General features: G+C 52.1%; 1 protein-coding gene across 1 annotated transcript in view; it reads left to right on the top strand.

Annotated features, from left to right (window-relative positions):
* ACRC (acidic repeat containing) overlaps positions 1-12,242 on the top strand; it is a 25,572-nt gene extending 13,330 nt beyond the window's left edge. The window contains exons 5-11 of the mRNA XM_015415510.1: positions 577-626; positions 2,497-2,832; positions 4,593-4,746; positions 6,006-6,147; positions 6,647-6,788; positions 8,014-8,218; positions 11,928-12,242. Coding sequence (XP_015270996.1) covers positions 577-626; positions 2,497-2,832; positions 4,593-4,746; positions 6,006-6,147; positions 6,647-6,788; positions 8,014-8,218; positions 11,928-12,162 — 1,264 coding nt within the window. The 3' untranslated portion in view covers positions 12,163-12,242. The remainder of the gene's footprint in view (positions 1-576; positions 627-2,496; positions 2,833-4,592; positions 4,747-6,005; positions 6,148-6,646; positions 6,789-8,013; positions 8,219-11,927) is intronic.
* Positions 12,243-14,293: the final 2,051 nt, after the last annotated feature.

Genomic DNA, 14,293 nt, shown 5'->3' on the forward strand with positions numbered 1-14,293 from the left:
CCCCGGTGGTACTCCTGCCGTCTGTCTCATCTCTGCTCGGCTGACGGCCGTCCCACACCCTCCGTTTCTTTGCCGTTAGTTCAGGCATTATTCAGTGGGTCGACTTTACATGGGTGCACCACACTGGGAGTGCTGACGTTCCTCTTCCAGAAGACGTTTGCCTGCCAGGAGTGTGTCAATGGGGGCATCTCTAGTTCAACAGGCTTATTTTTAGAGTACTTGTTTCAGTATTACTCTTAACATACTAAGGGAGCATCTTTTTGGGGTGGGGGGAGTTGTTTGGGGTTTTCAATTTTATTTGGATGAAATCTGTAATGTGTTAATTATTACTTGTAAGCCATCTTGAGCCAAGAAGAAAGGTATATGTATTGTAATAAATACGACTACAGCCCAAAGAACATTTCCCCCCCACCCCCGTCCCCACCACCACCACCACAACCATGCTTAGGAGGGCAGAGCGGCTGCTTCAATCCCAGGTCTCAGCTGGAGCCAGAATGTTGCCTTGGTGGCTCCTGGCCCCTTTTGCACCCTCCTGACTTCTCATTCCACTGAGAGGCTTCTTCTCTTTCCTTCCAGCTTGGCTGAGTCCAAGGAGAACTTGTTCTGGCATCTCACCAGTAAAGGAGGCAAGTAACGAGAGGCTGGCGTGGACCTGGAGAGCTGCTGCCTGCTGGAGGAGATGGCGCGGGAGGGGGGCCACGGGGGCCCGTGGTGACTCGGTGGGAGGTGGTGCTGAGGAGGGGAGGAGGGGGGTGGCTGGGCTTCCGTCCGGGTCAGGCAGTGCGACACATTATTTATTTTATTTATTTATTTCATTGTATTTATACTCCGCCCTTCCCGCGAATGGGCTTAGGGCGGCTTACACAAGGCACAAAGTGCATACAGTACATAAATAGATAAAAACAGTTAAAAATTCAATTCCATCAGGATGCAAGGATAAAAACTCCCACCATCTTGCATAACAGAGGGGAGGGCAAGGGCCGTAGATAGATGGTACCCGGCCCTCCGGCGGTATCGCTCTATAATGGAGCGGTGGTGGTAGTGGCGGTGGCGGCTCCTACTCGAAAGCCTGGCGGAAGAGCTCGTCTTACAGGCCCTGCGGAACTGCACAAGGTCCCACAGGGCCCTGATCTCCTCTGGGAGCTCGTTCCACCAGATAGGAGCCGCCACTGAAAAGGACCTGGCCCTCGTTGCCGCAAGCCTGGCCTCCTTAGGGCCCGGGTTGACCAGCCAGTGTTGTGACCCCGACCGAAGTGCTCTTTGGGGAATATGTGTGGAAATGCGGTCCCTCAGGTATGTCGGACCCTGGCCATGTAGGGCTTTAAAGGTGAGCACCAGCACTTTGAAGCGAATCCGGTATGCTATCGGCAGCCAGTGCAGCGCTTTCAGCACAGGTCGGGTGTGCTCCCACCTAGGAGCGCCGACCAACAGACTGGCCGCAGCATTCTGCACCAGCTGCAGCTTCCGGATTTGAGACAGAGGCAGCCCCATATAGAGAGTGTTACAGTAGTCTAGCCTCGAGGTGACCGTCGCATGGATCACTGTAGCTAGGTCATTGCGGTCGAGGAAAGGAACCAACTGCCGTACCAGCCGAAGATGATAAAAGGCCAATCTGGCAGTGGCTGCCACCTGGGCCTCCATCGTTAAGGTGGAGTCCAGGAGCACTCCCAAGCTCCTAACCTCCGAAGCTGGCACCAGAGGTGCCCCATCAAAGGTCGGAAGCGGGAGCCCTAATCCCGATCTGGTCCGACTCAAGCACAGGACCTCCTTCATCGCCGGGTTTAATTTCAGCCTGCTCCGTCTGAGCCACCCAGCCACAGCTTGTAAAGCCCGGTGCAGATCTTCTGGGTCAGAGTCCGACTGGCCACCCAACATCAAATAGAGCTGGGTGTCATCTGCGTATCTCTTGTGGTGATGATCTGATCTGAGTTCTGTCACTCTTCCAGTGCCCTCTTCCTCTCACCCTTGGTGACTCAGGCTGGGGGTGGGGGTGGGGGGGAGGCTTCCCAAGGCCTAGCGCTGCCTCAGGCGACGGGCTAAGGGGGGGGGGGGACATTTCAGCTTTGGCTGAGGGGCAACTCCTGGTTAGTTGAAGAAACCGGGCCTCACTTTCCCACACACGGAACCAGATTCCGTTCTGTGGGGGCACGTGTCCGTGTGCATTGACACACCGTGCGGCAGGCTTGGATCTACTGGCGGCCTCATCTGGATCTGGGCACCCTCGTGCTGCTCCCTTCTCGTGGATGTGTGTGTGTGTGTCCATGTTACATCCATCCGTGTTACAGTAGCTTTGAGGAAGAATGGGTTGGTGCAGCTTTGAGCATTGTCATACTCTCCAAATAAAATGATTAGTTCTTGTGATTATACTATTTGACATGGAAAAAGACGTTTGAGAGGCCGAGTGTCTACAGACTTAGTGCACTGCAGGAGCAAGACGTGTTCTTCACGCACCAAAGAAATCTGTGGTTTACACTGTATCATGCCTTTCTCCACTAGTGCTTAGTGACAGTGATGATGATTGTGTCTTTGGCAAGCATCCCCCGAGGTCTCCGTGCCAGTCCATCCAAGCTGGCCACCAGAAGTGGAACCGGAGGGGCACGCTCGCTGCCTCTTCTCAGGAGAAGCCTATCACACCCAAGGACGGGCCAAAGTCTTCCTGGAGTGTGGGGGGGAAAGGTTCCACAAAGGAGCGTGCTCAAGGCAAAGCCCAGCAGCCAAGACCAAGTGCCTGCGAGAGCTCCGATGATGAGATCGAGAGTCTTATTGTTCATGTGAAGCAAAGAATGGTCCTTCCTGCCACCACGAGTGCTGAAGGCCGGACTGGCAGCTATGGTAAGAGACCTCTCTATCCTTGTTCAGAAAGTGTTCAGAAGGCGCGTTGGTCACGGATGAGTTGGGGGAGATGATGACACTGGAGAGTTGTTGGGCTAGTAAGGAAAAGCTCTGGCCTCTCAGGCTGGCTGGGGAGTGGGGACCTCTATGTACGCCCCTCTACCTTTTAGTTTGTGGGCACACAAGTGGAGCCGCTGGTAAGTGGGCCAGGTGCCTTGAAATCCCAGTTACCCTGACCTTTTACTGCACCGCTGGGAATTCAGAGGGGAAGGTGGAGTACTTCCTGGCTTCCCTGATATGTCCACGAGATAAATATTTAGGTATTTAGCTTAGTCTCTCCCAGCTTCCACCCCTATGAAAATGGTGAGGAACCATTAAAGATAGAATGGTAAGCTATAAGAATAGAGAGAACAGTTCCAGAAAGTTTGAAGTCATGAAGAGAAACCGGGGTGGGGTGGGGTTGAAATCTAGGCAGTATTTTCCTAGCAAACCTAAACATGCCTTACAGCATTAACAACATAAAAAAATCCATTACACATCAACATATAAAATTACACTATTATATTTATGGAATTTTACATATAAATGCCCGCTTTTTACTGAAAACACCCCCAGTAGACACGAGAGAGTGGCACAGTGTGCCATCCTGTGCCTTGATTTTTGCCCTCTCCGTGGGGTTGGAGCACCTTTCCTAGGAGGGGAGGCTAAAGCTTCTGGAGCTGTTCAGTTCGGGGGGGGGAAACAGGACTGGGGGGAGCACGGTAGAGTTTAGGGATGCATCAGAGAGCGAAAGCGCACTCTCTCGAGCCCTTGCGCACCAGCCCCAGGAGGTGGTGGTGGCGGCGCCAGTGAAGACAGTTGTTCATCTCTGCCACCGCCCTCGGAAGCGCCTGCCTGTCCTTCTGTTATGGACTGGCCCAGGTGGCTCTTGCCGGTGGATGCTGACAGGGTCCTTGGGAGTGTGAGAGACACCCCTGGTTCCCTTGAGCCATCTTGGGAAAGGGTGTGGGAGCCACTGGTTAAAATCATCATCAATTTTATAGAGGTGTCGTTAAGGGACACAGAGCAGAAAAATCAAGGAGGTGGGGTTTGTCCTGTGGAGTCCTGCAGGGTTCTGTCCTCTCACCCATATTGATATGAGATTGCCTAGAGATTTGGGGTTGGGCCTCGTCAGTATGCAGATGAGACCCTGCTGTCTATTCCATTGTCCAGGCCTCCAGATGCATCCGTCTTGGTTGTGAATCAGGGATTTGAGGCTTTTAGTCGGGTGGCCTCAACCAAAGGCCTGGCGGAACATCTCTGCCTGACGTGCCCTCTGCGAAACTCTTAATAGATCAGACAGGGCACAGATGTCATTCGACAGAGGCGGGTTCCACCAGGCTTGGCTCTAGCACACACAGTCTTCATGGCTTCCCCCTGTCCGGTAGCAAAGCTTCAAGGCCTGTAGGTCCAAGGGAATGGGGGAGGTGAGTGGCGCAGTGGGGTCATGAAGCCACGTGACGTGGTGTTCTGTCTTTAAATCCACACCACCCTCGCAGATGGCTCAAAGAATCGTAGCGCTGGAAGGGGCCATGCGGGGCACCTAATCCAGCCCCCTGCTCAGCCTCAGGCATCCCTGGCAAGTGCTGCTCCAGCCGCTGCTCGAGGACCGTCAGTGGGGGGGAGGCCGAAGATCTGAAGTCAGCCCTGGGCCCGTTGGGTTGGGTTGGGTTGGTGTGGGGCTTTGTCTGTATTTAACTCCTGGCTCGTGGCTCTGGTAGAAGAGAGAGGCTTCGGGTCCTCCTGCGAAAGAACCCCGGCCGCTGCTGCAAAGACTGAGAATGTCTCCCCGGGACGGTTCAGCTCTCCTCCTGTGCTGAGGCCCGTGGGCCAGGGGCCAGCCGATGTCCTTCAGGCACCGCGGATGCCAGTGAGGTGGGTCCTGGCTGCCGTCTTTGCCGGCTCCTTGCTTGGACTGGGTCTGCTGGCAAAATAACTGGCACAGGTGAAGCCTGTCAAAATAGGCAGCCCCCGTACCTGAGGAGTGCGAAAAGGTCATCCTGCCAGTCGGCTGCTGCAGATTCCTGCGTCCGTGTGGGGTGGCGGGGCCCAAGCGCCGGGCAGTCTGTCTGGCAAAAGGAGGCAGAAGCGCTGAGGGGCTGGGGGGAAGCTGATTCGGGAGGAAGGGGGAGCCGTCCTCATACAAGGCTTAACGACAGGGGGGGCCTGCCCCCCCCCCCCCCCCCCCCCGGCACCAGGTCGTGTGGTGCCCCGTGGTGCTAGTGGACTGCTGGCGACTGGCAGTGACGACTTTATTGTGGGGGACCATCTGGGGGAGCCACCTGGAGCAGGCGGTGAGGTCTGCTGGCCACATGATGCTAAAACCGGGCTCACTATCTGGCAGCTCATTTGAGAGTTGTTCTTTGGTGTGGTGGTGAAGTGCAGGCAGACTCTAATCTGGGAGAACGGGGTTTGATTCCTCACTCCTCCACTCGCACCTGGCTGGGTGACCTTGGGCAAGCCCTAGTTCTGACAAGAGCTGTCCTTGAAAAAGAGCCGTTTCTGTCAAGAGCTCTCTCAGCAGCCCCACCTACACCCCACAGGGTGTCTGTCTGTTGTGGGGAGGGGGAGGGAAAAGGGGTTTGTGAGCCGCTCTGAGACTATGCTAAATAGCATGGAGGTCAGGAGAGAGCCCTGCATGGCCTCAAGGTGATTCTCACAGGGAAGAGGAGTAACCCTTCAGCCCCCCCCCCCCTTCTGCAACCTGCTGGCAGGGGGAGCAGATCCACTCCAAGGCACCCGCGTTTCCTTGTGCTGAGCACAGGGGCTTCTGCCTCGTGTTGTCCCTGTGGATGGGAACAGGAAGGGATTCCCTCCCTCCCTCCCCCACCCCCCACGGGTGCCCAGCTGTTGAGGTGCTGTTACTGGAAACCGTGTAAAATCCTCTGTATGGGTCCCTGAAATGAAAGCCTCCACAGATGGCTCCCCCCCCTTAATGTTCCAGGAGTTCCAGAGGTGGGGCTGAACCCGACTGCCCTGCCCAGCGGATGAGGAGGCTGTGTGTGTGTGTGCAGGGTTTCTAGCCCGTCCCCATATGTCGTCACCTCTGTGCGTGGTCTTGGCCCTTCGCTCCTTGGCCGGCCCTCGGCTGCTTCCTCTGTGACGGCTGCTGTTCCTTGCCTTTGTGTCCGCAGGAGCCCCTGCCCAGTCCAGGGATGCTTCTTGCAAGAGCTTTCAGACCCCACCTCCCGGCAAGCCAGAGAGTTCCGGACCAAGAAGGAAGAGATGGCACAGAGTCTCTATGCTTTTTATAACAGGACCATCTTTGAGCAACAGGTATTCTGCTGGGATGGGGCATATTTCTGAACTGGTCTCAGCAGCAGCAGCAGCAGCACGGGGCTGTGAGTGAGCGCCTGCCCAGTCACCCCTTCCCACCGCTGCTGATGCTCCCCTTCCCAAGTCCTGTGAAGGGTGTGGAGAGAACTCGAGGAAGGGAGGGATGCCGCCGGCCCTTTCACTGTGCTTGGTCTGCTTCCTCCAGGACGCCTGTGGGAGGAGAAAGTGCCCCTTCTCCCTCCCACCCCCTGCAGAGACCCACAGAGAGGAGAGGTTCCTCTCTCGTAAGCTGGGGTGGGGTGCGCTATCTCCCACTGGCTAGTGTACTACCACTGACTCGTGTGTTGCCAGAACAGGCCCTTTCTTCCGCACTATTGAATGGTGGGCCTGCAGACAAGGCGCTCTTACGAGCAGCTGGGCGCTCTGTCCTAAAGGCGGCTTCTGCCTGCTTCTGAGAAGTAGCTGAGATCTCAGTCACATGGTCCGCCATTTGTCTCAGTTGCCAGGAAGAATGGAAATCAGCTGGAGTAAGAAGATGCGGAAAACAGCAGGGTGCTGCATAACTGGGCAGCTGAAGGATCCCAACTTGGGGCAGCGTTACGCCCGGATAATGCTGTCGGAGAAAGTTTGTGACTCTGCAGGTACCCTGAAGAATTTGCTTGGGCAGTATAAGCTGACTTCCACTTAAAGCTGTCTTCTGTAATGGCTGCCTTGGGAGCAGAGGCAAACCTTTTGGCCCTCCTCTCGTCCAGCCTCTGTGTCTGAGAGCAGGGTGGAAATTCTGGAACGCTATAAGGGGGGGACTTTGTCATACCATTTCCTTTCAGGAAAGAAGAACCTCATGAGTTTCTTGTGATGGCGTGCTCTGTCTCTCTCTCATATTACAGCAGCCAAATGATTTCTTTATTTTGGTAGGCGAATATTATTCATGCTGCTTATAAGTAATAAAAACTTCATTAGGAACATCTTTGTTGGTTCTCAGAATTGGTGCTTGATTTTCCTGAACAGAATGAGCTGAGCTACCTGTACACAGTAGAGCGTGCATCCAGTTGACTGGTTTCTATAAGGCAGTGTCCCAGGCCACCTTAATTTACTCTGTTGTACACTGATTTCCTTCCGATTAAAGTGCTGTAGAATTGTAGCCATTATTGTGGGCTGTACTTTTAAGACTCCTGCAACACTCTGCAAAGACGAGCTTTTCTTGCTTGCGAGGGACTCAACTCCTACGTTTCTTCCTTCCTCCCTCCCTCGCACAGAGACCAGCAAAACCACATGCCACCTTTTGAACTGGGCGTTTGGTCCCCTTCTTTTGTGCCCCAGTATGGGGCTGGGATGGTTTGGGGTCGTCCCAGCCCCTTTTTCAAGTAGTCCACATCCCCTTGGACAGAAATCCCTCAAGGCCACCCAGCATCCCCTATTCAATTGGTGCTTCACCCGAGGTTACCAATGTCTCCTTAGATAACGGAGCATTTTGGCTTCTCTGTGGCTCCTCCACGGTCTGCATGTGGCCTTCTGCCTCTCTCCTCTGCACTGTGTCAAGCATCAGGGGACTGGAGCACCTCTGTGTGGCTCAGCTGGTGGTGACGGCTTTGACCAACCCAGAGCAAAGAGTGGCTACTAAGAGGCATGATTGGTACTCAGATATGTTCATCTTGGTGGCTGAATTGGAATTATTATTCTGAGTTCCCTCTGTAAATGTTCTGGCTGAGCACCGGTATTCATGGCCCAGGTCAGCCCTGGCTGTAGGGCGGGTGGCCTCCAGAGGGCGGTCTCTCCTGTGAGTGGCCAGTGCGTTCCTGTCTAGGGGGTCAGAAGAAAAAATCCCTGGATCCTAACTCCCCCCCCCCCCTTTTGTCTCTTGCTCAGATCGGATTCGAGACACTCTGATCCACGAACTGTGCCACGCAGCCGCATGGCTAATCCACGGCGTCCAAGACGGGCATGGCCGGTTTTGGAGCTTGTATGCCAAGAAGTCTGCCTTGATCCACCCGGAGCTGCCTGTCGTGTCTCGGTGCCACAACTATGAGATTAAATACAAGTTCACCTATGAGTGTTCTCAGTGTCAAAACAGGTAAGTAGGATTTCCTGCAGATTCCTAGAAGAACTTGTCTAGGGGGTCAGAAAAATAAATCTCTGGATCCTAACTCTCCCCCAAAGCAATTAAATTACCTGCATAAAGGTACTGGCTGGATATCAGGGAAAACGTTTTCACGGTCAGGGTGGTTCAAAGGTGGAATCAGCTGCCTAGGGAGGTGGTGGGCTCCCCTTCACTGGCAGCTTTCAAGAAGAGGCTGGACGGATATTTGTCAGGGATGCTCTAGGCTGGTCCTGCATTGGGTTGGACTAGATGGTCTGTGTGTGGCCCCTTCCAACTCTGTGTGATTCTGTGAATGTCCTTTACAGTGTACTTTTGTTTTCCTTTTCACGTGGAAGCAATCTTAAGAGAAAGTTCTGGCTAATTCTGAACCTCAGTACACGTCTCTTCTTGCCATAGACGTCTCCCTTTAGCCTCTTGCTCTTTCTCTGTCTTGCACAATACGGATCCTGTTTCACAGCTAGAACTTTCCCGTTTCTCATCTGTAACTGTCGAGCCTGACTCTTTTAGCCGAGCTCTTGATGGTCCACCGGACACTGCGGCGTGGTGGGGTTCTCTCCTTTCACCTGCCCCTAAGTGTGCTTTCTGCAGTGTTGAAAAGAATCTCTTTGCACAGCTTCTTAGGTATTAATCTGTGAAATCTTCCTAGCCCAGACACCATCCAGGCACAACTCATTCGCACTTGGCTAGCGCCATGTTCCGTGTTGCCCAAATGTCAGCTACCGGATCCTCCGTCTTCCTTCTCCTGCGACAGCTGCGGGCAGTTCTGCTTGCACAGTATGTGGCTCATCAGGAATTTTGGTCTTCATCGTGCCCATGCCTGGCGGCCACCACCCACTGGCCCTAACCTGCGTTCCCAGGCGGGTGCGGCCCTGGGCTGGTTCGCTTGGGGATGAGTCCCCTCTGGAGCGGGAGCTGGCACAGAGCTTTCCTCGGAGCGGGTTCTAAGGCTGCCTTTGCAACTTTTTTGATATTATTAAATGCCAGCAGCCTGGCTACATTTACATAAGAACATAAGAGACGCCAATGTTGGATCAGGCCAAAGGCCCATCCAGTCCAACACTCTGTGTCACACAGTAGCCAGAAATACCAGTGCCATCAGGAGGTCCAGCAGTGGGGCCAGGACATTAGAAGCCCTCCCACTGTTGACCCCCCCCCAAGCACCAAGAAGACAGAGCATCACTTGCCCCAGAGCCCCTAGCTATACCTTGTGGCTAATAGCCACTGATGGACCTCTGCTCCATATGCTTATCTAATTCCCTTTTGAAGCCGTCCATGCTTGTAGCACCCACCACTTCCTGTGGCAGTGAATTCCATGTGTTAATCACTCTTTGGGTGAAGAAGTACTTCCTTTTATCCGTTCTAACCCGACCGCTCTGCAGTTTCATGGAGTGCCCACGAGTTCTTGTATTGTGAGAAAGGGAGAAAAGTACCTCTTTCTTTACCTGCTCTTTCCTATGCATAATCTTATAAACCTCGATCATGTCACCCCTCAGTCGTCTTTTCTCCAAGCTAAAGAGCCCTAAGCGCTTTAACCTTTCCTCATAGGGAAAGTGTTCCAACCCTTTTATCATTCGAGTTGCCCTTTTCTGCACTTTTTCCAAAGCTATAATATCCTTTTTAAGGTGTGGTGCCCAGAACTGCACACAGTATTCCAAATGAGGTCTCACCATTGATTTATATAGGGGCATTATTATATTGGCTGATCTGTTTTCAATACCCTTCCTAATAATCCCCAGCATAGCATTGGCCTTCTTTATTGCAGTCACACACTGTCTCGACATTTTCAGTGAGTTATCCACTACAACTCCAAGATCTCTCTCTTGCTCAGTCTCTGCCAGTTCAGACCCCATCAATGTGTATTTATATTTAGGATTTTTGGCTCCAATGTGCATCACCTTGCACTTGGCCACATTGAACCCCATTTGCCATGTTGACGCCCACTCGCCCATCCTTGACAGATCCCCTTGGAGTGCCTCACAATCCTCACTGGTTTTCACCACCCTGAACAACTTTGTATCATCCGCAAATTTAGCCACTTCACTGCTTACTCCCATCTCCAAATCATTAATGAACAAGTTAAAAAGCAGTGGACCAAGTACTGATCCCTGCGGTACCCCACTGCTTACCACCCTCCACTGAGAAAATTGCCCACCTACACTCACTCTCTGTTTTCTATGAACTAGCCAGTTTTTGATCCATAAAAGGACTTGTCCTTCTATCCCATGATTTTTGAGCTTACTTAGGAGCCTTTGATGAGGAACTTTATCAAAAGCTTTCTGGAAGTCAAGGTAAATAATATCTATTGGATCCCCCTTGTCCACATGTTTGTTCACCCCCTCAAAGAACACTAACAGGTTAGTGAGACAAGATCTTCCCTTACAGAAACCGTGCTGAGTCTGCCTCAATAGGTTTTGTTCATCTATGTGCCTACTAATTCTTTCCTTAATAATGGTTTCCACCAATTTACCCGGTATCGACGTCAGACTGACTCTGAGACTCAAGGAGCATTACAGAATTTTATAATAATGCAGTAGAAACCATATAAGACAGTAAAACAGTGCAATTATTGGATTGCAAAATTTTAAAATGGGATATTGTACACAACACAAAAACTGGAATGCAGAAATTAGAAATAAACATACAGTGAAGAAGAGATTAGATTTATGCCCCGCCCTTCACTCGGAGTCTCAAAGCGGCTTACAAACTCCTCTCCCTTCCCCTCCCCACAGGAGACACCCTGTGAGTTAGATGGGGCTGAGAGAATTCTAACCCTAACCCATCCAGGACTTGCCCAGATCCACCTGGCTTAGCTGATGAGGAGAAGCAGAGCCTGGATGTCGTCCACAGAGTGGTGACGTTGCATTCCAGATGGCCCCTACCTACCGCAGTAGCTTCATGCAGACTATAAAGCACGTCAGGCAAGGTGGAGCCCCTGCAAACTCCATAGCAGAAATGCCACATAGCAGAAATGCCTGGCAATCCTTAGTCGGCACTTTTGCTTTAAAAAACCTTCTTTTCTGGCTGGTTCATGCCATAGTCTATCTAATCTAGGTGGGGTTTTTCCAGTAACCAGCAGGCAATAGCCCATCCATGAGAATTTGCTAGAAATCCGCTGTCTTTCCTGTTTTTGCCAGAAAATGGGCTTTTGCAGTCCTGTGATTCACTGGGCCATCAGGGTACTCCAGTCTGCTAACACCCGGCTCTGCAGTCAGCAGTCGCTGCTCAGAGAGGCTGGGGGGAGTATTTCACGCTCTCCTGGCTGAGGCTGCGCTTTGGGGCTGAGGCCCTGCTTGTGCCCGACTTCTTGGGTGTCGGCTATTGGATCTGCTCTGCGGGGTTATCTCATAGCTGGTGTTTTCCAGTTTTGATTAATAGGAGGGCTTTTTGGGGGGGGAGCACTCATGCAGTAAAGCAGGGCAGAAATCCCTAAAAATGATGTAACTGCAAGTTCCTCTTCTTCCACCCGTCCTCTAGCACTCTGCTCCCTCCTCTTTCACTCCTTGTTCACTGTTGAGATTTCTGCCAGCCTCTTGGAAGAAGGGTGTGACTAGTGCTGGGGGGTGGGGGTGGCTCTTCAAAAGACCTCTCCCCCGCCCCCTGCTGCATTTGTGCCGGGCAGTTGGCCAGGCCCCTTGTAGCCTTGCTTCTTTATGGAGTCTTCTCCTCCTGTTTGCCTTGTCAGGATTGGCCGTCACTCCAAGTCCCTGGACACGCAGCGCTTTGTCTGTGCCCTCTGCAAGGGGCAGCTTGTGCTGCAGCAGCCCATGCGGAAGGATGGCACACCAGCCAAACCGTCGCTGACTCCCTTTGCGAAGTATGTGAAGGAGAACTATGCCTCCGCCAAGCAGTCGCAGCAGGGGCTGAGCCACGGAGCCATCATGAGGAAGCTCAGCGCTGACTTTGCCTCCCGGCCGTGACGGACCCGCCTGTCCTAGATCCGTGCGGCACACGTCTGGTCTGGGGGGGGGGTGTCATGGGGAGGCAGAGCCCCGGGGAAAAGGGGGGCGGCCCTCTTTCCAGAGCCCAGAGACAAGCACACGTGAATTGCTGTGCGAGTTTTTCCATCCCGGAGGTCATCTGCCTCAGGGCATTAGATCAAGTTTTTATAAGATGTATGGATACGGACAAAATAAAATCGATTGCTTGAATGTGTTTCCTTCTACTGCTAGCTAATTGCAACGGGGATAACAGATAGATGAGTAGCAGCTTGTTGAGCGGGTGGTAGTCTGGGGTTCTTCCCCGATGATGCCTCTCATGTATCCCATCAACACCCTGCAGGGCTCGTTATTTCCTTGGGGGAAGCCAGACTCTTCTGCCAGACTCTCCCTGTGCCACATCCATGTCATAATATCACCGTGTTCAAAATGCACTTGTATAAAAGAACTTTAAAAGCCTTACACTACTTGGCACTAGCTTGTGTTGTGCTTTGAATAAGTGGAATGCACTGTTTGCCTACATGCTTGTTCACTTTCTCAGAGAACTCCAACAAAAGGTTGGTGAGGCAGGACTAACCTTTGCAGAAGCCATGCTGATTTTCCTTCTGCAGGCTTTGTTCCTCCATGTGCCTAATACTGCCTTTGATTATAGTTAGGCCAATTGGCCTGTATTTTCCTGGTTTCCTAACCCTAACCCTTTGGACCCCCTTTTTAAAAAACCAGTATACTTGGTACAGTGGCTGAATTTAGTGAGAGGTTACATAGACAGGCTAGTAGGTCAACAATCTCTCATTTGAGTTTCCTAAGAACTCTTGGGTGTATGCCATCACTGATTTTTAATTTCCTCAGTAGGTCTAGAACTTCATCCCTTATCCACCTCCATTTGATGCAGTGGCTGACTCTGCTGGACCAAGTTGAGTTGTGTTTTTAATTCTGGTTTGTCAGAAAATGATGTCAGAAAAGACATTCTACCGCTTGCAGTCAGCAATGATTCACACAGCAGTAGATACAGGTGTTGGGTCCCAAGCGAAAAAAATAACTCCACGTTGCAAAGCAAGTAAGGTTTATTTCAAAGCGTTGGTATAACCAGAACAGGACATTGTTAGGAATAACTACAGGTAACCAGGGAAGGCATAATAAAGACATTTGAACCAGGGAAGGACCAATGGGTCCAATTCCCGCTGGCGGGAATAGACCATACAGTTCGCGCCCAATGCATGGGAACGCAACCGTTCTGAAATGTCAACACAGGTTCAGTTCACATGCAAGATACCCAAAACATTCTAGGCAAAGCTCTCCCCCTACACCCAGCTGCACGACCTTGGCAAGTTCAGCGGACTACATAACATAACATACTGAAAGAGAAAAGAAGGAGGGGAGAGGGCTGAAGGGAACTACACAGGAACCGGAATGACAATGGCAGCTAGCTGACAACCGAAGGACAGCCGCGCTGCCGGCCTGGGGGGGGGGGGAGTGGATTTCTCCCATGATGACCACTGACCTCCAGGCCAGAGAGATCAGGGCAGCTTTGGACGGTGGACTCAGAGTTACAGCCAGCGGAGGTCCCTCCCCTCCTCACACTCTGTCATAAGAACATAAGAGACGCCAATGCTGGATCAGGCCAAAGGCCCATCCAGTCCAACACTGTCTGTCACACAGTGGCCAGAAATACCAGAAATTCTGTCCTACTGTCAGCAAGCTGCCATTGTGTTCTGTGTTTCCTGTACGCTTGTACAGTTCATTCCCCCCCCCCCCCGCCTCCCCTTTTTTTTTATTTCGCTGTAATGCTAAGCCGAACATCTGGAGGACGTGGTGTAGGAGGAGAGCTTGAATGCTAGCTCACTGGTTTACCCGCCAGCAGGAAAGTGATCCATCGGTTCGGTACCTGGTTCAAATCCCTTTATTATGCTTGCCCTGGCTGTTTGTACCCATTCCTAACAACTTGTTTGAGTATCTTTCCAAAGCTTTGAAATAAATTTTGCTTTTCTGAAACGTGGATTTATTCTCGATGCTTGGGGATCCAACATATTGTTAGGAATCCCATTATTTTCCTATCGTCCCGAGTCTGACGAAGTCATGAGCGGGACAGAGGGAAAACTGCCTACAACGGAAG

The sequence above is a fragment of the Gekko japonicus genome, unplaced genomic scaffold (assembly GCF_001447785.1).
Source record: "Gekko japonicus isolate JY-2015 unplaced genomic scaffold, Gekko_japonicus_V1.1 scaffold1667, whole genome shotgun sequence".
Lineage (NCBI taxonomy): Eukaryota > Metazoa > Chordata > Lepidosauria > Squamata > Gekkonidae > Gekko > Gekko japonicus.